The sequence below is a fragment of the Mustela nigripes genome, chromosome 4 (genome assembly GCF_022355385.1).
Source record: "Mustela nigripes isolate SB6536 chromosome 4, MUSNIG.SB6536, whole genome shotgun sequence".
In the NCBI taxonomy this organism is placed as follows: Eukaryota; Metazoa; Chordata; class Mammalia; order Carnivora; family Mustelidae; genus Mustela; species Mustela nigripes.
Window position 1 is genome coordinate 16,118,904 of NC_081560.1, and position 27,613 is coordinate 16,146,516.

Consider the following 27,613-nt stretch of genomic DNA (forward strand, 5'->3'; position numbering starts at 1 on the left):
GACTTCTTGTCACTTGAGTGGGCCTGGGAGTTTATGCTCCTGTGAGCTTTCCACTAATGCCAGTCTGCCTAGGAGGGGCTGCTTCATTACCCTTCTCCACCTAAAGTCTACTAACGTCATGGGGGTCTCTGTGCCACTCCTGAACAATGATGAAAGTCTTGACTCTCCACCAGGTCTGGGTGTTCTCTGATACTTCCCTGCAGAAGAGGAGAAGGACACCTCATTACCACTGAAGGGATGAAAGTACAGCCTCTCCGTGTGGTATCTGCTGACACTTCTTAGGGGAGGTGGTCTTGTTGCCCCTGGGCAGAGCATCAACACTTACCCTTCACCAGCTCTCCTTTGACACTATGCTTGTTACTACTAAGTGCAGGTGGAACTCCCAACACGGTCTTCCCCACACGCAGTGGGGTTGTAACATCTCAAATCATGCTCCCTTTTTCAATATCAGTATCATTACTTTGCATTTTTTTTAAGATTTTATTTATTTTTTTTTGACAGACAGAGATCACAAGCAAGCAGAGAGGCAGGCAGAGAGAGAGGGGGAAGCAGGCTCCCTGCTGAGCAGAAAGCCTGATGTGGGGCTTAATCCCAGGACCCTGGGATCATGACCTGAGCCGAGGGCAGAGGCTTTAGCCCACTGAGCCACCCAGGGACCCCTTTGCACCTTCTCTTATAAACCCTAGTGATTTAGAATGCTTTGACCCTGATCATCTTTTGCCAATATTATGGACGTTCTTGAGTGTTGTTGCTTCACACTTCTGAGTAGTATTATTGTTCTTATGTGTTGGTGTACCTCCAGTTTAAGGTAATCTTTCCTGAATGTCTATTTTCACTTTATAGTTTCTGTTATCAGTGAATTCTTAAAAAAAAAAAAATTCAGACTATCTCTTCAGACTGTTTCACTTTTTATATAATAAGGCCCTGAGTTTTATACTCCCTTTTCCCCCCTAATATTCTTAACCCCAAGCATTTACAAATGCATGATCACAAATTCTGTGCCAGCATAGATATTTAAGGAGATCATAAGGTTAAGTAAGTAAATTCTAGCATAAATTGCATGTGCTGAACATCTGAAGGTTTTAATCAGATCCTATGGATGATAATACTCAACTTACAGGGATAATACTCAACTTACTTAAAATGCCTGAAATTTAGTAGTTGATGAACAAATATTAATTTGCTTTCCTAATTTCTAAATTTTACAGACTTAAAATTTTTCAAGATTTGAGAGAGAGCTGAAAATGAGTTTAGTTTGTAAATATATAAATTGGTGGTTTAAACTCCATATTCAGTCAGCAGGCTCTTTTTATCTTTCTAATTATTCTGCTGAGGAAGCTCTTAATGAGCTTGTTTTAGATACCACAAAAGTAAACCTGACTAAGACAATAAGCCCTTAATCCAACGCAATTCAACAGATATGCTCTGAGCACCCATTAAGGCTAAGGCACTGGACTAAGCAGTAGGCAGGTACATGTCTGAAGAAGACTCGGTCTCTGCCCTCCGACATGGCAAGGATGAATCACTGACAATGGCAAGAATGGAAAAGAAGTCTATTACAGGGTGTCGCAAAGCAATGTAATCTCACGCAAGTACACTGAAGGAGTGGAGAGACAGAGCGGAGTAGAGAAAAGGGACATGTGGCAGGATGCTGGGAAACTTGCAGACGGAGTTTTATAGGTTTCCATGGAAACAGTTAGACTTGAATGCTTGGGTGCATAAGGCAGTCGTACCAGGTGCCTGTTATTGGTTTGGAGGAGGAAAAAATTACATTTCCATGACAGTTACAGATTAGCTGAGCAAGTAGCTTTCCAAAGTGATGTACTTGCAAAAAACAGATCAACATTGTCCAGAGTGAAAATGTTTGTATTCTCCAGCAGCAGCTGGGTAATTAGATCTCCCCTTAGAAAGGACCAGATTGCAGTTTGTACTTTCTGACCATTTTACCCAAGATAGCAAGATCTTCTACACAGAAGCAATTTTCTGGGGGGAAAAAAATCTCATAATATGTAGGTAGAAAGTAGGAAAGAAAATTGAAAATGGGAGAAAAATTGCCCCAAAGAGAATCATGCAGACATTTTGGAGGTTACTAAAATAAGACAAGAAGTAAGAGTGTGTGTACACATAGGACGTTATGAAATATTTATAATGGCATTGAGACATTGAGGTATTTGGCAATGTAGTGAAGCAATACTTTCTATAGTGAATTGGGATTTAAGAAAGCAACACCAACCATCCATCACAGATCAAAAGGTGACAAAGAAAGAAAAGAAAATTAGACAACGTTGCAGAAGGAATCTGTGTATAGTCTGAGTTTAGCAAAACATACAGTTTAATTTCATATATTTCAGGAACATAGAAGACAACAATGTTATGTTTGCTCCTTCCAAACAAGACAGTTAGATAGATAGATAGATAGATCAATAAATGCTATTTCTACAATGATGGAGTTGTTTTTTGAATCCTAATAGTATGGATAATTGTAATAGAAGTGAACACAAGTCCTTAAGGGAACACAAAAACAATGCTATCAAAGTAGTCAAGAGCCTGACAAAGAGTTACGGCAAAGATGAAGGATTATTTCTTAAATCCTGGGGCACACAGAATAAACTATTCAGAAAGGAGGAGGAAATTGGAAGAACCTTTTGGAAAGAAGTACATTTTTCGTCAGATTTCAAAGATATTGCTGACTGCAGATTGATAATGTCAAGGCAGAGGCCATATCAAGGTATGAAAATGTTTGCACCCCAAAATAAAAGCTATAAATTTTGAGCAAACTTTGATGATAAGAGATGGTTAATATGAGGGCAAACAGGCAAGTCAGCAACAGCAAAGCATTGGTACCAGATTGTCCCTATCAACAGATACAGTTTAATTGCTGAGTTACCTTTAAGTGTTATGCTACCTCTCTTGGCTGTGGGTTTTTTTTTCTTTTAGTTTAAAAAAAAAAAAAAGATTTTATTTATTTAGTTGAGAAAGAGACACAGCTACAGAGATCATGCGCAGGGAGGAGAGGGGGAAGCAGGCTCCCCACTGAGCAGGGATCCCGATGTGGGACTCTATTCCAGGACCCTGGGATCATAACCTGAACTGAAGGTAGATGCTTCACTGACTGACCCACCCAGGCGCCCTGAGGGCTGGTGTTTTTAGTGCATTCTCTTCTCTTGGGCTTTCCACATCAAACTTCTATCAAATAAACACACAAAGGATGATACTGAGAAAAGAGTAACTAGTTCTTGTGGGGTTTTAAAAAAAATAAATAATACAATTAATGTAGCAACACTGCTGTAAATGTATAAAATGTAGAAACATAAACATGAAGTTGTATCCAGCATTCATATATAATAAGTATTTTTTATATTCTCCTCTCCTTTCCATGATTTCTTAAGACTCTCAGAATATCTCTTATTGAATGGATGTGTAGAAAACAAGAGAGAGAACCTAACATTCTTTAAGGCCTGTGCAAGAAAAGATGACAGAGAAGCTCAAGGTTAAGCTTCAGAAGACCAAGGAGATGGCAGTTTACTACAGTCAGGCTCTCTGAAGCCATACAAATACGAAACCAACTACTGGCTCTTATATTTACCAGCTAAGGGAACTTGGCCAAGCTATTTAATATCGTTGAGCCAGAATTTCTTCAAATGTAAAGTGAGAATAACAGTACTAAACCCAAAAGGTTATTATGAGGACAAAATAAAGTTATACAAGGTCAGTTAGCTCATTTAGTCATTTAGACATGAGTGGCTGAAAATCCGATACCAGGGGCTCCAAAGAGTGATATTCACATTAAACAGTGAAAACAGCGGATGCTTACAGGACTCACAGGCAGAAAGCACGGGTTTTGAATTCACAGCTCCAGGGAAAATCTAGAAAGAGTTGCGTGTGTTGGTAATGTTGGTGAAGTATTTCTAAAAAGAGTTGAGCCCAAAAGAAATTGGCCGGTGTGTAAGAAAATGAAAGGCAAAAGGAATAGAAGTTCAGGATTTTGCAGATGGAAAAGCTGGCTGCTTTTAGAGCCCCAAATGGGGAAAACATTTTTTAAAGCTTTGAGTGAGTAAAATGTCTCACCTGCAGAAAGTGATGCAGGACAAAGATAAGATGTGACCTTTCCACCTATTTCCCCAGGTAGCTTAAAATTAGCTGCAACTTAATAGAGCAACAAAATAACATTAGTAAGAAAGGAAGAAAAGAAAAAAAGAAACAGATTTGTTTATTATGTATAGAAAAGAATGCCAGGGATCCTGACTCTGACATGGAAATGACTATCCCACAGAAGAGAAAGAAGCCTTTTAAGTGTTTGAATGAAATGTGTTTTCAAAGAGGCTATGAGTCCGGACCAAAAATTCTTTGTTCAAAATGACATACAAAACAGCAACATAAAAACTTAAGCTCCCTATCTTGGTGGGAGATGGGCTCCCAGGAGGGCAGATTCTGCAGGCTCATCTCCATTTTACATGAGACCAGAGAAATAGTAGACAAGGATGCCCATCCCTGAAGATGGAACCAGTAGCCTTGTTAAACACCACCCAGGAGAATTTCTCCCTTAGAACAGAATCTAGAAACCTCTCACTCTACCACAATTGGGACTTTATGTTGCCCAAGGGGACTGCAGCATAGCTGTATGCCCCCCTTTCGCCCCCATTCCTACTCACCAGCAATGTTGTGCTTGTTATTCTGTCTCTACTCCATCCTGGCACTGGTGATGTGTGAAGCAGACAGGGGGTGAAGCAGGTGGGTACAGATAACTTTTTTTTCTTGGTTCAGAGGTTGCCAGATAAAGAACGAAGCAATACCTATCACGTAGAGATCTTTGTCGCTGAGCTAGTTGCATTGAAGGGATGACTGACCTCCTTGGGGAAGAAGTTGGTGGATTTTTAAAAATGAAGGAAAAGTGAAATGGATATTGGTGACCAGGTAGTTTAAGTGATAGACTGTGGAGGAGATACCTAGATGTTTACCACTGATTTTCCTCTTGCTGAGAGAAGGAAAGAGTTTCACCGATTTATGTTTATGAGGAAAAAGTAACCTTTTTATTTTGAAATAGATTTAGATTCACATTCAGTTTAAGGGATATATAAAAAGACCCTATGTACCCTTGGGGCGCCTGGGTGGCTCAGTGGGTTAAGCCTCTGCCTTGGGCTCAGGTCATGATCTCAGGGTCCTGGGATCAAGCTCCACATCGGGTTCTCTGCTCAGCAGGGAGCCTGCTTACCCCCCGCCCCCTCTGTCTGCCTCTTTCCTTACTTGTGACTTCTTTCTTTGTCAAATAAATAAAAAATCTTAAAAAAAAAAAGACCTTGTTTCCCCCAGTGATAATACCTGTAGTACAATATCACAGTTGCAGTACTGATACCGATACAGTCAAGATGGAACATTTACACATCCATGAGTTTCCCACATGCTGTCCTGGGAGGATAGTCCTGTCTCTTTTTTCCCTGTTTCACTTTCTTCTTCTTGTTCTTCTTCTTGTTCTTGTTCTTCTTTTAAACTTAAATTCAATTTAGTTAACAAAGACTGTATTATTAGTTTTAGGGGTAGAATTTAGTAATTCATCACTTGCATACAACACCTGGTCCTTACTACATCATGTGCCCTCCTTAAGGCCCATCACCCAGTGACCCCATCCCCCAGCCCATCTCCCCTCCAGCAACCCTCAGTTTGTTTTCTATAATCAAGAGTCCCCTTATGGTTTGTCTCCCTCTCTGATTTCATCTTATTTTATTTTTCCCTCCCTTCCCCTATGTTCATCTGTTCTGTTTCTCAGATTCCTCATATCAGTGAGATCATATGATAATTGTCTTTCTCTAACTGGCTTATTTTGCCATAATACCCGCCAGTTCCATCCATGTCGTTGCAAATGGTAAGATTTCATTTTTGATGACCGAATAATATTCCATTGTATGTATACACCACATCTTTATCCGTTCATCTGCCAATGGGCATCCGGGTTCTTATGATAGTTTGGCTATTGTAGACTTTGTTGTTATAAACGTTGGGGTGCAGGTGCCCTTCAAATCACTATGTTTGTATCCTTTGGCTAAATACCTAGAAGTGTAACTGTTGGGTCGTAGGATAGCTCTATTTTCAACTTTTTGAGGAAACTCCATACTGTTTTCCTGAGTGGCTGCACCAGTTTGCATTCCCACCAGCAGCGCAAAGGGGTTCCTCTTGTTTCACTTCCTTCTTAAACCCTGGCAACCACTCACCTGTTCTCCATTTCTACAATTTTGTCATTTCAAGAATGTTATATAAATACAAGTTTATAACCTTTTGGGGTTGGATTTTTTTCAGTCAATATGATTCTCCGTGTATCCACCCAGATTGCTGGATGTTTGAATAGTTCATTCCTTTTAGTACTGAGTGGTATCCCATGATATGGACATACCACAGTCGGTGTAACCAGGGACCTGTTGAAGGACATCTGGTTTGTTTCTAGTATGCGGCTATTACAAAGTTGCTGTAAACATTCACATACAGGATGTATCTGGGTAAACACTAGTCTTCATTTCTCTGGAATTAAGTGGTCAGGAGTGTATTTACTGAATTGGGTAATAAATATGTTTGGTTTTTAAGAGACCATTAGTGTGTTGCTTATATAATGCAATAACTCCAAGTTCTCAAAATGTGAGTTTTCCAGTGGTTTCTTATGGTTCTCATTGCTCTGCTCAACTTTCTAATCAAAACAGCTAATCATATGATTTTTAGATCACCAATAGACATTTTAGGAGGATTTGAATGGTGGGTTCTTTGTTCTTTCATTCTATTCATTGTTATTGTTTATTTAGAGCTAAAATATTTTTTATCTTCTGTTTTAAGGAAGATATATTAATCTTCTGTGATTTCAGATTATAATGAATATTTCCAAATAGTCTCATTGAAAATCACTGACACTTTGTTCAAATTTTTCTTTTTCTATATGTTTCATTAAAAATTGTTCATAAGAGACAGTACCAAGAACAACAAATCATCAAACAAAATATTTTATTTCTTAGAGATAATATATTTCTGGCACAAGCTGGAGAGAGTTAAAGTCACCATGGTTAGTGATTAAATATTAGATGTTTCTGTGAAAAATCAAACATTCATAAGGAAGAACATTAACTATGTCACAAATAGCACTTCCTGTCACTCCGTTGTTCAAGGCAGAAATCTTAACTACTGTAATAATCCCTTCACTGATTTCTGTGTCTACCACCCATTGTCTACACCACTCTAAGAGCTGTGTTTTAAAATCTCAGATCTGACCATATGCCATCCCTCTTCAAAACCCATTAACAGCTTAGGAGAAAGTTGAAAATCTTCAATATGGCCTAACATCTCCATAGACAAGGGCCTCCACAGACCATCTCTCAGACTTCTGTCTGTTCTCTACTTCAGGCATACTAATTCCATGATGGAGAGACCAATTTGACTTCTTCTTATATAGTTATGGGTGTCAAGCACCTAATCCAGATGAGGCAGAGAGTTTCCACCCCATAAATACTTGCTGAACAACTGAGATTATGAATAAATGGAAGAATTAATAATGAATTGGCTCCTGATTTGTTTGGCCAATCCATCAAATTTGATCATAGTTCTAAAAAACAATGGATACAAAATGATTCTCCTTCCTTAGTCCTGCTATTCTGCCTTGGGAATCCATTGCTTAAGAAGTGGAGTCTTACGTGGATGGAACTAGAGGGTATTATGCTGAGCAAAATAAGTCAATCAGAGAAAGACAATTATCGTAGGATCTCCCTGATATGTGGGGAGTTTGGCGGGGGGTAGGAAAGGAATAAATGAAACAAGATGGGATCAGGAGGGAGACAAACCATAAGTGACTCTTAATCTCACAGAACAAACTGAGGTTGCTGGGAGGAGGTGGGTATGGAGAGGAGGGTTACTGACATTGGGCAGGGTATGTGCTATGGTGAGTGCTGTGAAGTGTAAACCTAGTGATTCACAGACCTGTACCCCTGGGGCCAATAATACATTATATGTTAATTAAAAAAATTAAAAAATAAAAAAAAAGTTTAAAAAAATGGAGTCCTAAATTACACTTCTAATCATTTCATGGAAATTAAAGACATTTACTCTGTTTTTATTTTAGTGAACATCCAATGCTTATCACTTAGGGACACAGTGGATAACAGACAATCCATTAAAAACAGACACTAGGGGGAAAGTTTACTAAAGGTACTATGTAAGGGTGGTGGTTAGGAAATCCAAAAGACATTAGTGAAAGACCCTGGATCTTCTAGGAGTGGTAGCAGTGATGGTGGAGAGTCATTACCGTCCCAACACTGGAACAGCAAGGGGGTGGAATGGGTAACTTAGTGAATCCAGAGAGGCCACCCCTATGGTCCTTTGTAGAGGAACACAACCAAATTATGGCGTATCAAATGGAGGGGAACTCAGGGAAACCCCTATTATGATCTCATTCTCTTCCTATCCTCTGACTTCTGGCAATGTCCCCTGGATGACTCATTCCATCTAGAGATTAAAAGGGAAAGAGACATGTGAATGCAGTGCCTACAGGTCAGCTTTTCAGAATCCACAGAGCAGGATGGGGAAAGTATTGGATTGGGAGAGGCTAAGGAAAGATATCTAGCACGTATGCCGCATGTTGTCAGGAGTCCAGATGTGAGGGCTTTGCCTAATGACCAGTGGTAAGGTCTCCTTTTTCTTGTGCTTCCTGTAACATGACAACCTCTTACCTGACAGAGATTTACACTGCCTGCTGTCTTCAACCATCTATCTGCTCTGGCTCTGTGGCAGTCATTCATGGGGTCTCTCTGGGCACCCAGCTCCAGTCATTAGCTCCCTGCTCTCTCTTCGACCTGACTTTCCTTGCAGGTCTGGCTTTACCTTGAATTGAAAAATGGTGTCTGACTCTCAAGGCAGTTAGTGTAAGAACCATGATTAGAACTCTTGAAAGCGAATAAGAGAGATGGAAAATTAAAGTCTCGGCTTTCATATTCAATCATTTAATTTGAAAACCTCAAGCAGCTTCTTAAAACCTATCCTAGAATATTTCTAAAGATGATTATATTTTTTTTTTCATCTCTCAAAAAAAAAAAGGAATGATTTTTAATTTAAGCAAGTTGGATTCTAGTTAGGAAAATATATAACATCTTAATGATTCTTGAACTATTTTGAAAAGCAAATATAGTACTCCCTTACCGAGAACACTATTTTGAAATAAATTAGAAATTTGAATCAACGGAACCTACAGTTGGCCCCCCCAGCACCACTGGGGATGCCATAGCCCACTAGTCCACAGGGACATGACCTCAGATTGCCTTACCTTGTGACAATATCCTGAAATTCTGGATCCATACCTGAGAGTAGTTTCTGAAAGACTTTCCTCACAAACTCAAATTATTAGGGAAGGAAAGTCTGGTGTATACATTAAGCACATATGAAAGCTGTTGTCTCCTCATTTTCTACAGCCTGAATTAGTGGGAAAGAGCAGTTTGTTTCCTGATTTACAGGTGATCAAACCGGTGGAGGCCAAAACATTTAACTTCACAAGTGACGTAGTCTTCATCTGGGAAAGGGGATAACAGTAACTGCTTCCAAGAGTAAGTATAAGGATTGGCTTGGTCAGATGGGTCAGTTCCCCTGAAAAAGTTGGTAGGCGGGACACCTGGATGGCTCAGTTGGTTAAGCAGCTGCCTTCGGCTCAGGTCATGATTCCAGCGTCCTGGGATCGAGTCCCACATCAGGCTCCTTGCTCGGAGGGGAGCCTGCTTCTCCCTCTGCCTCTGCCTGCCATTCTGTCTTTCTGTCTGCCTGTGCTCGCTCTCTCTCCTTCTCTCTCTCTGACAAATAAATAAAAAATCTTTAAAAAAAAAAAAAAGTTGGTAGGCATCTTATGAAGGGACATTTGTTCCACTAATGATGCTTCCACTGTTCTGTTCGAAGTTAGTAGGAACTGTGCTATTTGGAGACCAATGTCAGAGTATCTGACAATCTTAAAAATTCCTCAAATTTCAGTAACTATAAGACACATGGGAGGGTTTAAGGGGAAAAAGAAAAACAAACAAACAAACCTGTTCTTCCTTATCAAAACCTTCAGACTCCTTAGAACTGTGCTATGGAATGCAATACTAGTATGGGATCAATACAAGAAAATATAAGTATATATTATTATATATATACATATTTTATATATATATATGTATTTATATTTATTATCTATTAGTTATATATCTTACCTGGAAGGGAATTCCATATATATCTTGTTTGGAGCTTAAATTACATTTCATTGATTTTTCTTTCAGAATCCCTCTACTACAAAAGAGGAATGTTAAAAACCTGGGCTCTGCCAAGAGGGTGAAAATTCTTTTTTCTTTCTTTCTTTTTTTTTTTTTTTTTTTTAAAGATTTTATTTATTTATTTGACAGAGAGAGATCTTAAGTAGGCAGAGAGGCAGGCAGAGAGAGAGGAAGAAGCAGGCTCCCCACTGAGCAGAGAGCCCGATGCGGGACTCGATCCCAGGACCCTGAGATCATGACCTGAGCCGAAGGCAGCGGCTTAACCCACTGAGCCACCCAGGTGCCCCTCTTTTTTCTTTTTTGAGAGCCTTCCACCCTTCCCCATGTTCCCCAGCTGCGTTCTGAGGAACCAAAAAAGCCCAAAAGGAAAAAGACCTACCAGCTAGCTCCCCTGGACCGTCAGGCCCATCCCACATGTGTTGATTCTGATGGTAAGACCTGTTGAGAGGTCGGACATATTTCCATATATGTAATTATTACGTATATTGTTATTCCTATTTATATATTTCTTTCCTTTTTTTTTTTTTTTTAAGAGAGGGAGTGGGAAGAGGCAGAGGAAGAATGAGAGAGAGAATTTCAAACAGTTTCCATGCCCACCATTAGCTCAATGCCAGGCTCCCAATCATGACCCGAGCCAAAATCTAGAGGGGGACACTTAACGGACTGAGCCACCCAGGTGTCTCTTGTATGTATATTCCCTCCCCCCCTCTTTCTTTCTTTTTTTTTTTTTTTAAAGATTTTATTTATTTGAGAGAGAGCAAGCAAGCATGAAAGGGGCGAGGGGCAGAGGGAGAAGCCGGCTCCCTGATGAGCAGAGGGCCTGATGTGGGACTTGATCCTGGGACTCCAGGATCATGACCTGAGCCGAAGGCAGTTGCTTAACCAACTGAGCCATCCAGGTGCCCCCCCCTTATATAAGTTATTTATATTTTTGTTTTCAGTGACACACAAACTATATATGAAGCTTGGTCCAAACGTGCCTATCTCACAGAGCAAAGTACAACTATGAGGTTGAAATTAAGTCTTGGTTGAAAGAGGAGATGGTGTATTGCTCTGCTTTTCCTTACTTCTAGTGCAAAATGAATTTACCTTCATTTCTCACCCTCTTTGGTTTGTTTACTTGAGACACTCATACTTACTGAGAGATTTAGACGTTGCCTCTATCATATTTTTAGCAGAAAAGAGATGAATGAATTTACTCTAGGAAGCATTCCACGTAACTGTCTAAATGTATCTTTCAACTCACTACACAGAATAAAAGATTCTCCACAGCATGAATTCTCAGAAATGCTCACTTAGTGATGCGCCCACTCTGAACACCAATACACACAGATCAATTTCAAGTCCTCAAATCAGATGAGTTCTCGACAGCTGCTTAAAGCATCCATGGACTACAGATATCAACCCCGACCATCAATTCCAATCTTTTATAAAATATTTCTGACAGCAGTTTGTTCAATCTTCAAAGCGCTTAACATATTTTGGCTAAGCCAAACAAATGAGACTTCCTGAGATTTTATAGCTAAGAAATGGTAGAATTGGGATCAGAAACCATCCTCCAACTGTTAGCTGCCCTATGGCTCCTCCATTCCAACAAAATAAAGGATAAGCATAGACCTTATTATCCTAGCTGGTGATTTTGCAGGAGTTGGGGGGGATGCATAATTAATTACTCAGGCAGGCAGTTTAAAGCAGGCCTGGACCCAGGAAACCAGGTCAGGCCGCTTCTATATGCTTCTTGCTTTTGATAAACCACTTTTGAGATCCGGAGTCCTGGCTTTACCAGCACCATCCATGGCCTTGGGTAATTACTTGGTTTCATGGAGCCTCTAATTCCTTGTTTATAAAACGAGTATAATAATAGCTTCTCATGTGATTTTCACCAGATCTGAGTAACAAAATGCCTGGTGCGTAAAATGAACTCAATCCATTAATACCCCAATAATCTTATTACTGCAATATGTAACAAAACACTACAGAATTTGAGCCACGACTTAGAAGGACAAAATGATTGCATTTTAGGTGTTTTGAAGTTCATTCTCTATTTGCAAGAGGAGGTTCTGAGGGTCCAGAGGTTTCATTTGTTTTAGTAAAGTACTGACTGACTTGAAGGGACATTTAGGGCTCAGCAAAGTACAGTCTGAAAGCCCCTGGAATCTTCTGTCTCTATCATAGCTTTCCACTAGGACAAGTGTTATACATATACACTTTTACTGAGTACCCCTCATTGTTGAGCATTCTGCTAGGGCATAGATGGTTATTTCTAATCTTCTAAATATTCCTTGTATAAGTCTATATAATTTATAGTAATACTGCAAACATGTAAAGAGGGATTATCCATATCTGAAGATATTAAATAATTTTCTCAAGGACATATAACTAGTAAGGGGAAAAAAAAATGTTACATAGACAGAACGTGACTATGTATCAGTCACTGTCCCAGGTAGACAAATGCAAACACTGTTTTGTACTTACGAAGTTTACAGCCTACAAAGTAAGACAAAAATTTATTTAAATAATCTTGCAAACACAAATAAAATTGCAATTGTGAAAAATGCTATGGGAGCTATCGTGAAGGATGTGTTATAGTCAGACAAGTCAAGGGAGACATTTCTGAAAGTGTCATCTTTGACTTGAGGTTTAAAGGATTATTAGAAGTTAATCAGATAGTAAGGAGTCAGGAGATCTCTCCAGGTAAAGTTGTGCTAAGGTCTTTTTTTTTTTTTTTTTTTCAGTTAGATTAAAAAAATTTTTAACATAGAATATATTATTTGTTTCAGGGGTAGAGATCTGTGATTCAACAGTCTTACACAATTCATGGCACTCACCATAGCACATACCCTCCCCAATGTCCATCGCCCAGACACCCTATCCCTCCTCCACCCCTCTACTCCAGAAACCTCCAGTTTGTTTCCTGAGATTAAGAGTCTCTTATGGTTTCTCTCTCTCTGGTTTTGTCCCATTTCATTTTTTCCTCTTCCCCCGTGATCCTCTGCCTTATTTCTCAAATTCCACATATCAGCAAGATCATATGATAATTGTTTTTCTCTTATTGACTTACTTTGTTTAGCATAATACCCCCTAGTTCCATCCACATTGTTGCAAATGGCAAGATTTCATTTTTTGATGACTACATAATATTCATATATATATGCCACATCTTCTTTATCCATTCATATACTGATGGACATCTAGGCTCTTTCCATGATTTGGCTATTGTGGACATTGCTGCTATAAACATTCAGGTGCATGTGTCCCTTCAGATCACTACATTTGTATTTTTGGGGTAAATACCCAGTAGTGTGATTGCTGGGTCATAGGGTAGCTCTATTTTCAACTTTCTGAGGAACCTCCATGCTGTTTTCCAGCTTGCATTCCCACCAATAGTGTAGAAGGATCCTTGCCAACATCTGTCATTTCCTGATGTTAATTTTAGCCATTCTGACTGGTGTGAGGTGGTATCTCATTGTGGTTTTGATTTGTATTTCCCTGATGCCAAGTGATGTGGAGCACTTTTTCATGTCTGTTGGCCATTTGGATGTCTTCTTTGCATAAATGCCTGTTCATGTCTTCTGCCCATTTCTTGATTGAACTATTTGTTCTTTGGGGGTTGAGTTTGGTAAATTCTTTATAGATTTTGGATACTAGCCCTTTATCTGATATGCCATTTGCAGATATCTTCTCCTAGTCTATAGATTGTCTTTTGATTTTGTTGACTGTTTCCTTCGCTGTGCAAAAACTTTTGGTCTTGCTGAAGTCCCAATAGTTCACTTTTGCCCTGCTTCCTGTGCCTTTGGTGATGTGTCTAGGAGAAGCTGCTGTAGCTGAGATTGAAGAGATCTCTACCTGTGTTCTCCTCAAAGTTTCTGATAGATTCCTGTCTCACATTCAGGTCTTTCCTCCATTTTGACTCTATTTTTGTGTATGTTGTTAAGAAATGGTCCAGTTTCATTCTTCTGTCCAATTTTTCTCAATACCATTTGTTGAAGAGACTGTGCTAAGGTCTTTAGGCAGGAGAAGGCATGACGAGGGTAAGAGTGGCTTGTGGCAATGAGGCAAGAACAAGAAAATCACCTGGGAGTGTGCTGGAAGGTGAGGATAGAGAGGGGTGAGGGACTAGGTCCATAAAGGCGCTTGCAAGTCAGATAAACATATGTGGACATGGCCAAAAGAACTCACCAACAGGTTTTAAGCAGGGAGTGATGTATTCTGATTTTTCTTCTGAAAAGCTTGCTGTGGCTTGGATGGCATGGGGATATGGGGGCAGAGTGGATGTGGTGAGATTGGTTAGGCGGCTTATTTTATGTGGTGGTGCTTGTGGAAATGAGAGAAGCTATACACATTTCATACTTAGGAAATAAAATCAGGAGAACTTGAAGGGTGATTGTGGTGAAAGTCGAGGATGATGGTATGATGTCCATTTTGTGTGCATAGTAGATGATAGACTAAGAAACAATGGAGTGGGGCCAATTTTGTTGGTGAAATCATGAATGTGAGCTGCGATGTGGTAAGCTCAGGTATATTTGAGGTACCAGGAGGTTCTGAGGTAGACAACAGTGTAGATGGTGGAGAAGATGGGATGGAGAGGATATTTACATCTTGTCAGATTTAAGATGATAATGAAAACTGAAGTTAGGGATGGGATTGTGTCAGGATAGAATAAAGAGATGAGAGCAAGCTGAATAGGAGTCTTGAGGAACTGCCCATAGCATAAAGTGAAGTGTTTATGACCATCGTTGAGGCTAGAGAATTCAAGCTTTTAGATGGAGTGGAGGTGTGAATAGGTAACACATGACATTGGATCAATGCTGAGAATCAAATAATCAAAGTTTACCAGAAGCTTGAGTATGAAAATATCTGAAGGAAATCCTTTCCTCTGGCTGGAATCGGCACTACCTCCCTGGCAAGGACAGTAATTCCTCAGTCCATTCACCATGGTACTTCCTGGCCCACATTAGGCAATAGTTTGTGTGGGTTTTGACTTACTTCCCTTTGTTTGGAAGGAGGAAAGGAATTCGAGATGAATGTCTCAAAGTCAATTATTTTGGGAAAATCACAAACAAAAAAGGAAAACTTCCCTACATACCCAGCTCACTGAGTATTTCTAGAAACCTGAGCAAAACTGGAATCTCTCTTTCCAGTACATTAGATATTTGAGAAATGGAAAGCAGAGGACAGAAAGAGTGCTCTGGAGTGCTTTTCATCTGATAAAGTGAAGTGACAGTTTTCAAGGATACAGCCAGAGCTCACACTAATTTGCCTTAAAATTAGTACTTTTCCAAAGGGGACTTTGTACCACTTGGTATTTTTTCTTAAAGAGTACCCAGGAGTCCTTAGAGTCTGACTTCCAAAATGCTCACAAATGTGTTCTAAATATGATGAATTATTTGAAAAAAATTTTTATTGTTGGATTTTCCGACTGGTATTAGGCTTTATTTAGGAATACAGCTTGGCCCAAACATCCCAGGACATGGCTTGTCATTCTTAGCATCTTCCAACTATGTCCTCTGTGCTGAATCAGGAAGCTGGAATGTTTTTGCACACATGCATCAACACTTAAGACAACACTCCTTTGGTATGTTGAGTATTTTCCATCGGCACAGACCTCATTCCTTGCATTTGTGAATCGCTTTCCATAAAATTCCTACTACCATCTCTTTAAACACATTCTTTTCCTTTATAAATAAAATGTGCAAGACTTGTATAAATATATGTAATTTATAGCAATACGATATATATCGTTAGTCCAATTTAAATCAGATTATTGCTAAAGAGCCTAACAAGTTCACAAACATTCAAATAACTGTCTTTTGATGGAAGATTTTAAAAAGACTAGGACTCTACAGTATTGTGTTTTTCTAATGAATGTTGTATTTCTTACTCTTCAATAAAAAGCAAAGCAGTGGAAACAAGGAGGATTCCAAGTTCCTTTGTCATGACAAGTTTTTAGGAGTCATTACAGCTCATATAACCTTACCTTCCTAATTTTTCAGTGACCTTAAATATTTCACCTGTACACGGCCAAGGAATCTGCTGAAGGGTCTGTTACAATAGGCTTCCTAACAGATGTGGGTACCTACATTAGCTTTAGCTCTCTTTTCCATCACGTGTAAAACTTCCAATTATTTTATTCTTCCTCAGTGCTCAAGTTTGTGAAACTGTGGTTTCTCACACATAGCGTGCTCAGCGCGGGCTTTGTAGGCTTGCATTGTTTCGTTTAGGTCTGATGCTTAATCATGACAAGTTCCCAGCCGATGATCACTCCACCCACATTCCCACAGGGCCTGGTTTCACACAGAATGTTGATATGTCTTGAGCTCTTCTCAGGGTGACCAAGGGCCAACAACCACCATGCTGTGAACAGTGCTGGGAAGGCTTGTGAGACCACAGAGGAAATCGATGCCATGTTCTTTGGAAATAATTACATTTGAAAGCCATCATGTACACAGGTTTGTTTATTTTTTCCATTTAAAGCCATATTTTTGCCCTTTGTCCAGATTTTTGCTATGTTGTTTGTTTTGATATTTAAAACACGTGTCATTGTAAGCACCTTTTTTTTTTTTTTAAATGCCTTTTGACTTCTGGAATAGCAATATCAACTAAAATTAAAAACAAGTTCTAGGGAAACATCAATTATTGTGTTTGACACTCAGAACATCTATAAAAATTAATTTTAAAACAACAATAGTAAAGACCTTAGCAAAAATACTAAAAAGAAATGAAGGAAAAGAGGATACAAAAAACAGAGAAAGAACTTGGGTTATTGTTTCTTTGAGAGAGCTTGGGGGTTAAGTTATTCTCCTCATTGGGATATCATATTTGTAGTGCTCCTGTTTTATTCTTAATTTTATCCTTATGGTTATCTTCTCTGCTTAAATACAAGGTTGTTCAGCTTATTGTTTCCATGCAGGTTAAGCTACCCAATTGGGTTGAGAAAAAATAAAATAGTTTTATTCAGCCATTTAATATCTGCGCTTTAAATGATCTCTTATACTTCTTCATTAATAAACAGAACGGGGGAGGATCCCAAGAAAAGCAAACCTAATCAGGTTGGTAATCTTATTTTTTTCTGCAAGATGAGACTTGCGTTCCTGGTTTCTTGTTTGTTTTTCAGGATAGCAGATATTTGGGCTGTTCAATTATCTGTTGCATATTCAGAGTAAATATCACTCGTGTTTTTTTTTTAATTTTTTATAAACATATATTTTTATCCCCAGGGGTACAGGTCTGTGAATCACCAGGTTTACACACTTCACAGCACTCACCAAAATCACTCGTGTTTTTATACCATCCACAGGTATGAAGAGCTATAAGCCTAAAAAGAATGGATTTTGGAAGAAATGCGCTGCAAAATCATTACTTTTTTCTTGTACACAGCTCTCTAGTCTGGTTGATATTGAAAGCACCATATTGTATAGTTGTTTAGTGTTTTGGGGTAGCCATCATGAAGATATGTATTTGTAGATATGTCTTCCAGGGGTTATGGTAGATTTCAGGTGTTTTCTCATCATGAGATCGTGTAATTGCTTCCTCCGGAGAGGCTGTTTTCAGATGCCTGGGATGTGTTGGTGAAAGACACAAAGCTAAAATGTATTGATCCTAACAACTTGGAGAACATTCTGCAACCATAATACCAAATTTTTTCTTTAGTACCTGGCTGACCTGAGTTCAGTGTCTTCTCTAGCAGACTTCCAAATGCTTTTCAAAGTCATGGAAAGATTATGCCTCTGGGCACTGTCAAGATATAGAAGACGAAACTTGTGTTTATATGCATGTGTATGTTGTTAGTGTGAATTTTATGTGTTTATGTGAGTGTGCGTATCTGTTTATGTGCCAGAGTGTGTTTGTTAAGAAGAGGTTGAAGAATTTCTTCAAAAGCAAATATTTTTTGCTGAACATTACTTCTAAACAAAATAATGGAATGATTCATTTTGAATACTTCTATGAGGAGAATGTTTGCATATATATTCTACGCAAAAATATATGATGTGAGACAATATAAAAATGTATTTTAAAGTATTTTTTATTGGAGGTATCACAGAATTCAAGTTTCTGCTATATTTATCTTTAACCTTTAATATGCTAATTGTTCTTCAAATAAACTTATCAATATGGTTATTTTTAATCTTTGGCATTGAAATCATGGTGCTAGAAGTTTCCCAAAAGACAGAAAATATGAACAACCTATTTGTAAGTAAGCAATAAACTTGACGTCTAAGAAAAAACATTTCTCCCCTGTGGCTAGTGTTTTAAATGTAAAGTTTTCACTGTCTGTAACAGATGTCTTGCTAATTATCATAATGCTTTGGTGACATTTTTCATTAGACTATAAAAAGTAGTCGATCTCAAGGGGAGGTTCACACCAGGATTGCTGGGGTACTTGAACAAATTCTCAGACCTACTGATGGGGACCAGCAATCTGCAGGTGATTCTGTTTCAGGCTGGAGTCTGAGAACAACTGACCTGTGGCTAAATACAGTATGGTCCTGGCAAAGACACCCACACCATCACAAATGTAGGCACCTGCGCTATATACAAAGGCAGTAAGGACAGCAGGACTTACAATGTGAAGAAAATTACTTTAAGGATAGAGGGAATCATGTTTGTCTTTTCGTGCAACTAGTTCTACTATACTCCAGATTTGAACTGGCCATCTCTGCAACCCACTGTAATTCTCCCTGGACACAGACACACAATTCATTCACTAGCCCCATCCTTCTTATAACAATGACTTCATTATCTAATAATAATGACTTTAAAAAGGATACTCATTCTAAAAAAAAAAAAAGAAAAGAAAAAATCCTTCGATAAAATCTCTGAAGAAATGCACATTTCCAGTACAGTTACAGTTGAAGGATTCGGGTGAGCTCCTGGTTAAATGGTGCAAATTCAGAAGATGGATGCTTTTTTAGTCTCTGTAATTTCCCATGACCTACTGTGTGTGTGTTTAGGAAGCCAAAGTACAGGTTTTATAGGATGTCACTTATTTAATATCTATATTCCACAACTTACCACATTCTGTTTCTTCAGTTTTTGATTGAAAGAGACTGACACATGTTATAACGTGGAAAATTCTTCCTTTATGATGGCAAGATGTTTATCCTGTCTCAGTATTTGCAACCACCTAGTCAGCAATAACATTTGACAATCCATCGAGAGGGTATTCACTCAACTTCTAAAAAATGAAATGAGAACATTTCACTGGACCAATAAACTAATGAGAATTCGTAGAAAAACTCAATTGTTTCATTTGTTTTTCTAGAAATGATTCTGGTTCAGATAAGAGACAACAATGCACAAGGTGGATTGTGACATAACAGGTAAAATTTAGGAAGTGGACAGACGGTGACGCATATTATAAGATTTGCATAGAAAACTAGAATTCACTGAAAATCATCTCTCCCACTGCCGACCTTGGTAACTAAAGACTAATATAGGGATCTTGGAGACGTTCGGTGTTTCTACTTTTTTATTAAAATGTAAGTGTCTCTTGGGATGGCATGCCCCATATCAACTAAAATCATTGCAGTATTTGTTAACTAGGAATTCAAGCTAATGAGCCAAGGAAAATGTTCCGGGGAATGTGGGTAGTTGAGTGGGCAACAAGGAGAGGAAGAGAAGGTGCTATGGAGAAAATGTAGGGCATTCAGAAACAAACCACCTATTTCATCATTTCTTGGAGAAACCTGCAATATCCTAGACTAGAAATTTCTGACATTTAATGTATGGAATGCTAGTGCTCGCTTCGGCAGCACATATAATGTATGGAATGCTATATTGGACTCAATCTAGAAAGAATGGCTTATAAAATACAGTGCTTGTACTTTTTTTTTTTTTTTTTTTTTTACCTTGCTTCTCAGAATAAAAACATTCTGAAGGTCATCCTTTCCTTCTTGTATGATTATTTTTTATTTGACAAGAATCAGTTAATTTGGAGGAGAGCAAAGCTGTATGTCAATGAATTGGTTGCAATCTCATCAGGCAATCAGACGTGAGATCAACACAGCTGTTGGAACAGTAACAGCCAGAAAGATTCTAGTCACAGGCCAGTCGGGAGCATAGGAGCAAAGAGCATTCTCGTCACGTGGGCTGACACCAGCAAAGATTTATTAATATATTCCTCCAAGAGATATTTAAAATCAGTGCCATGCTTTCAAAGATTATAAAACAGCTTAATGGTAATATGGGTAGGATTTTGGCTGTTCTTAAACCTCTTCCTTCAAAAGCAATTTAAAAAATTGGGCATATAAAATCTAGTGTTGTTACTCTCTAAAGCAACATATACCATACTGCATATTAAGATTTTGTGTATAATATATTTATTTGCATACAGAAATATGTATTTCTATGATACAGTTCATTACTTTATTTATAGAATATGTATAGGAAGCATACAGCATATTCCAGAAAGATACATTAAATATGCACACAGTTCATGCTGCAGCGTGCACTCTTTTCAAAGAAGCATATTTAAGAAGCATGGTATTATATGTACATGCTGAAAATACACTTTGCACAATTCATCCAGCTTTGGGTGCTTCCCTAATCTATTTGCAACACCAGTGCTGTGGTTGTTGAAAGGGATATCATCAAACTGGGGAAAGGCCACTACCAGCGAACTACGTAGGAGAAAATAAAAGTAGATTGCATTTCTACGTGTATGTCGCCCTCATTTTGAATTTGTCTTCCCTAGTGTCAGATCTCCAGGATCAAAAAAAAGCAGTAAATGGATAAAGAGCAGAAGTGTGTGGGACCTCCAGCTTCCACATTCAAATGGGAAAGCTTATCCCATGTGACTTATTATATTGGTGACTTTGTTCTAACGGTTTGGAGCTGATATTAAAATTAATTTGAACTGGTAAAGGGGGAATCATTTCTTTCTTTCTTTCTTTTTTTTTTTTTTTTAAGAAATGAACTGGCTTTTTGACATCTTAATCTCCTCTTCTTGTAAGACCACTCTGGAATATTTACATTATTGCTATGAGGACAGAAGAAATTCTTGACAGATGTTCACCTTCCCAGTGAAAATAAAGGAGGTGAATCATATAGTTTCTGAAAGAGGCTCTCAATGTTCTTGAAAGGAAAAGTGGCAGCTCCAATAGAAACTGACCCCATCAACTGCAATCCTTTTAATGGCCAATTACCAGCAACCTCAATTGACTGGACTCTGTGACAATTGTAATGGGACATGAAGATGTTGGAGACAATGTGCTATTGCACGGCCTGGTAATTCTGGATATGTCAATGTCCCCTGTGTACCCAATCTGTGAATTCCAAATACACCAGACTCATGGATGACAGTGTGTCTGACACACAACTGGTGAGCATTACCTTTTGAAACAGGTGAGCAATTTGCAGTGATATTCTTATAGTGATACAGGATTATTTTGCCATGTATACGAAGCAAGCTCTAGAATTCCTTAAAATAGACCAGGGTTTCTCGACTTTGGTGTGATCGACACTTGGAGCTGTTGATTCTTAGTTGTATGTGTGAAGGGGAGGCTATCCTTGTGAGCTGTTTAGCAGCCTCCCTGGCCTCTATCTACCAGGATGTCTTTAGCTTCCCCCAAGTTGTGACCACCAACAATGTCTCCACACATTGTTAAATGTCCCTGGGGGTGCAACATTGTTCCTGTGTGAGAGCCACTGAAATAGACAAATCCAGCAACAGTTAATGCAAACCTTTGAATACAACCTCTGTGTCTTTCTAATCATCTACCATGTTCAGTATGCTTTCCATTGCTCTGATTCCAGTTGGCAAAGGTTCCATGATGTGTCAGTCTATAGTCACATCTTTGCTGTGATGCGTGATGGTTTCTCTTTCAACAAGGTTGTGGTGGCCGTGGCGAAGACCAAGAACAGAAAGAAGGTAGGGAAGGGTATCATGGCAATGAAGAGCAAGAGGCAGTTTGATTCACTGTGAGTTGAACTGTTAGAGTGGACCAGAAAAGACCCAAATCCAGACACCTGAAATCCTTGAATCCAAAGAGTCTGTCCCAACTAAAGCTGAATCTACAGCATAAAAGGATAAGTTAGTTAGTAAGTGAAATATTCAGCCAGTCAGTTGTTTCATGTACAGCAAACCAAAGAGCCCATTGGCTTAATGTCCCTTCCATTCAACTGATTCACTGATTTGAAGAAATAAAATAAAAGTCAGTGTGGATTTAAAACTGTAAACATCTCAGTAACTGTGGAGTAAAGGAATCTGTATGAACTGATGGTGTATGTTTATATCCAGAAGATTGGTGGGGGAATGACTGAAGATATTCAAACAGAAGTTATTTTTATAAAGGGTAAGTTACACACAACTATTGTTGGCAATTTGCTTCTTAATAATGCTTCTTTTTTGTTGTTGTTTACCTTGTGCTTTTTTTTTTTAACTCTCAAAATTGTTGACTTGCCTTCGATGAGGCAAGTCACACGAAACCGCTCTAAAGTGCTAAGGTTTAATACTGAAAAATTAATCATGCTACTCATATGTATATTACTGGCCACGATACCGTAAGGCCCATAGATTTAAAATGTGAAATAGGAAATTTGAAGTTGGTTTTACAAATCTGATTTCTATTGAGTAGGCCAACTTTAGAAAATCTGATTTTAAGACTATAGCACATACAGAAAGAAAAAAAAGTTGAGGGATTAAAAAATAGCTAAATGTGAGTCAACACAATCATATATTTATTAGGCATACCAAATCAAAAGTCTCTACGTGGACAAGATTCTATATAAAGCTACTATTTGGGTATTCGTTCCTGATCTGACTTTTGATGGTCTAGAACTAAAGAAATAATGAGAAGTGACACAGGCACGGCTACCGATTTTGCTGATTTTCAGCAAATTCAGCCGATAATTCAGATTTTGCTGATCTCACGAGGCCTCCCTTTGTTATCCGCTACATGTCTGCACAAAGATTACTATACTTCTTTGGACAGAATTTTGAAGTCACAAAATTTTAGGGAGAATTGACAATTTGAGGAAGATGGAACAGGTGGTTTCGGGAAATGTTTTTTTAATGACTTTTTCTTTTCCAATGGGACACGGGATGGCTATAAACAATCTCATTTGACTATGAATTGAATATCACTTGATAACCGGCATTGAACAGAAGGCCTTATTCTCTTGGGACTGACCCAGAAGTCACTGGTGCCACAAGAGTACGTTAATCCTACTTAGGATTCTAAACGAGTAAAGTAGCTTCGTCCTGCTGACAAAGGCCAGAAGTTCATGTTTTTCAAGTCAGCATTACATACATGGGTCAGGCAAATTCCGGTTGAAAGGGAATGCCCTCTCAGCCTTCAATTTGCCTTTTGCAAAATTCATCTGGCCTCGGTCAACTTCCTCCAACTAAAAAGGACTACTATTTAATTTGACAAAACCTCGGTTTAAAAAATGACTTTGGTTTCTCAAGCACGTTTCTGTATTAGGTAGGCTATTCCATTCACAAAAGGAGCTCGTTTAGGAGAAAACCCAATTGGTGAAAACATTTCACCTAAAGGATCATAAGCAAACTAAGTGATTACAGGCTTTTATACGCCCAAAGAATGCAAATGACACAGTGGGCAGGGGTGAAAGGCCCATTTTCATGGCTGTGTCTGCTTGTATTTAGTGGAAGTCCTGCCGATTTTTGCCCTTACACAATGTAAAACAGGGAAGTACAAAAGCCGATGCTATAATGAGAAAAATAATGATATGATCTAGTTACGGTTTTTGTTTGTTTGCTTTCTTTAGATGGTGGGAAAGGGAAAGGTGGGGGGAAAAGAACATTTAGTATGTTGTAATTCTCCAAATAAAACTGTAACAAAAGAATAATACATGCTTAGCACTCTGGAGATCTTTCTACATCCTGTTTTGACTCTCTTTCTTCACTTTTCCATTGTGTGATGTCTACTTCCTTATGTATAAGTCTCCATGTTAGCTTGTAACTGTGGCATTTCATCCTTGTATGGACACACAGGAACAAAAAAAAAAAAAATGGGAAAACAAGTGAGGTTATTCTTCTTGTGCAGAGATAAAATCGTAGATTCACAAGCCCTTCTTCAAGAGAGTACAAGAAAGCGTAGATTGTCCCTTAAACCACAACTCCAACACGTCTCTTTCATGGTCTCACTGCTCCTAAACTGGCAGGGTTTATAAGGTGCAGGTTTCTCAAACTGGAGCATAGGCACGATAAAAGTGTCACTGTTAGGCTCCTTAATTGCACATTCCATAATAAGACTATAAAGTGCAATGGCAGAGAATTTTAAAACTGGGAGCTCTTTTATCCCCTTTCTCCCAAGCTCCCCTGACCACCTTCCTTCTCCACAAAGATGTTTTACCTTGTAGCGCCTATGTTCTTATAATGACACATGAGAAGATGTTTAAAGGTCTTCTTGAAGGTGGCATTACAAAGTGCATAGCAGGCAGGGTTGATAGTGCTGTTGATGTAACAGAGCCAGTAGCCAATTGTCCACACTGTGTTGGGGATGCAGGGTGCACAGAAGGTGTTAATGAGCACCATGACATTGTATGGGGCCCAAGTGATGATGAAAGCCAACAGAATAGCCAAGATCGTCCTGGTCACTTTCTTCTCCCGGGAGGGAGGAGGCTTCTTTTTGGCGGGCTGCTTAGTCATCTTCACAATCTTGCGAGCTACAATGTTCTGCTTTTCATCTCCGTTCTGACCTGCAGAACCAACGAGCTCCACGGTGGTATTAGTTGGGGTACACAAATCACCTTTTTGGGTCTTGGTGACAATTTTGATGCACGTTTGCTTAGAGTTCTCATCTTTGGAATGACCCAGAGAAGTGGACACTGTGTTCTCATCCTGGGTGACTTCATCATCTCTCATGTTAGAGGCGACGGCACTGACGGAGGTGGAATCATTGGAGCTCTCTTTCTCCTCTCCCTGGACACAGTTTTCGGTCACTGCATCTCTGGGGGCTTTGCCATTCTGGATTTTGTTGTGCTCCAGGCCATCATCACTGCCGGGCACGTTGTTGTTGTTTGGCTTCACTATCCTGCCTTGTACCAGACTGGGAGAAACTGGATCTTGGTTGGCCACAGGCTCCTTCTTGTCCTTCTTTATCCTGCTCTTGCTGGCTCGGGATATGTGCCAGTATAACACAGTCATGATGATCACAGGCAAATAGAAGGCCGCAATGGCAGTACCAAAGGTGACAGCAGCGTTGGAGAAAAACTGAATGTAGCATTCCCCATCCTCCACAGTCCTCACCCCTACGATGAACTGCCAGAAGAGAATGGCTGGGGCCCAGAGGATAAAGGAGAGGACCCAGGCAGCAGCAATCATCATACCTGCCATTTTCGTGGTCCGCTTGACTGGGTAGGTGAGTGGTTTTGTGACGCAGAAGTACCTGTCAAAGCTGATAATGAGCAGATTCATTACGGACGCATTGCTGACCACATAGTCCAGGGCTAGCCAAAGGTCACATACCACAGGTCCCAAAGGCCAGTAGCCAATCACAGTGTAGAGGGTGTACAAGTTCATGGAGAAAACACCAATGATGAGGTCAGCACAGGCCAGGCTGAACAAAAAGTAATTGTTGACGGTCTGGAGGTGGCGGTTGACTTTAATGGAGACCATGACCAGAATGTTCCCAATGATGGTCACCAAACTGAGGGATCCAGCCACAAGGACAATAAACACCACTTCAAATGTCTTATAAGGACTGGTCAGAGCCAGGCCACTGTTAGAGGAGTTTGTTGAGTTATTCATTTTGTGTTCTCTAATCAGTAGCCAAGTAGCCAAGTAGCCAAATACACATTTAAACCTGCAGGGAAACAGAATAAAATGAACAAATATAATATAAACATTGCATTAAAAGATATCAGCTTTCTTCCTTTTGAACCTCCATTTTTTTCTCCAAAATCTTCATTCCTTCTCCTCTATTTTTATTGTGCCTATCTGCCTCAATCCCCCACATAATAGGCAAAGACTGGAGGACTCAAAAGATTTTTTCAGGTTGGCAATGTATTTGAAGTTTGATAACATTTTGAATGTGTCCATATCTAGATATGAATATTTGTCTATCATTTGTCTAAGTATACTATTTAAAATTTTTTTTTAAGGATTTTATTTATTTAGAGAGCATGAGTGGGGGGAGGTGCAAAGGGAGAGAAGAGAGACAATCTCAAGCAGACCCCAGTGTTGAGTGCAGAGCCTGCCATGGAGCTCAATCTCATGACCCTGAGCTCATGACCTGAGCTGAAACCAAGAGTCAGGTGCTTAACTGACTGAGTCATCCAGGTGCCCCTGAGTATACTATTGATGAATTAAACTGAATGAACCAAAATTATACCTAAGACTTTCTGAAGCATCAAGAGGTTTCTGGTATGTACATAAAAATTAATAAGCCGAGGGGAGGAAGAAAGCATAAAACTTAAAATATTAGGAATGTGACTTTTATAGTCAATAGCACCTTTCCACCTGGAAGCTTTAAGTATCAGTATCATCACGATACTGACATTGATACTAAAAAAGGTAAGATAGTAATTCATTAGCCAATACCCTTCTCCCAAAGACTATTTACTTTTCTCTGATCTCTATTTTACACTTGTAGTTAGCATCACATACTCAACATTTCCAATATTCTATGCCCTGCAAAAGAAGTTATTTATTAAAAGCATATTGACAATGATTATGTGAATTTTCTGAGTGCTTTATTTTTTCAAGTCACTACCAAATTTATTATTCTACTGTTCTTCCTGCCAAATCTTTGGTGCAGTCAGCCTAGGATTTATATTTGTTTGTCAGAAGAAGGAACTGAAGCCCAGAAAGAGTCAGTAATTTATAAAAGGTCACATATCGAGTCAATCACAGAGATTAAGACTATGAACAGAATTTACTCATCCACTTTGTCCTCACATACCTACTGAGCAACTTCTCTGTATTCGGCATTTGCTATAGGCTGGATATTCAGTGATGATTAAGACAAGATCCCAGCATGGGAGATGTGCGTGCGCTGGTGGCAGTCATGGGTTGCCAAAGAAGAAATTATGAAATGTGAGTGTCCTTTCTGCTGCCATACCCTGCTGAGTTTTAATAAATGCATAATTATCATTTTTCAGACAATATCGCCCAAGTCTAGTGACAGACTGCAACTTGGAAGTTCTATTTCAGTTATAGTTACACAACTGTGCACAGAGGTCTGCTCAGGGATGTTCATCAGAAATGTTCTAGCAAAAAAAAAAAAAAAACCCAAAACAAACAAACCCTAGAAATATTAAAATGACCCACTGACAGAGGACTGGTTAAATATATTATGGAATACTCTTACAACAGAATAGTATGCAGCTGTTCAAACAAAGAGGCAGATATGTGTGGTCTGGCATTGTTGTGGGAAGTTACAGTCAGAAGA

The 27,613-nt window shown here is 39.0% G+C and overlaps 1 protein-coding gene across 1 annotated transcript; it reads right to left on the bottom strand.

The window, feature by feature from the left end:
* Window positions 1–24,570: 24,570 nt before the first annotated feature.
* Window positions 24,571–26,004, bottom strand: CHRM2 (cholinergic receptor muscarinic 2). Its single transcript, XM_059395608.1, has one exon. It carries the CDS (start codon window positions 25,969–25,971, stop codon window positions 24,571–24,573), a length of 1,401 nt encoding a protein of 466 aa, XP_059251591.1. The 5' UTR covers window positions 25,972–26,004.
* Between the last annotated feature and the right edge of the window lie 1,609 nt (window positions 26,005–27,613).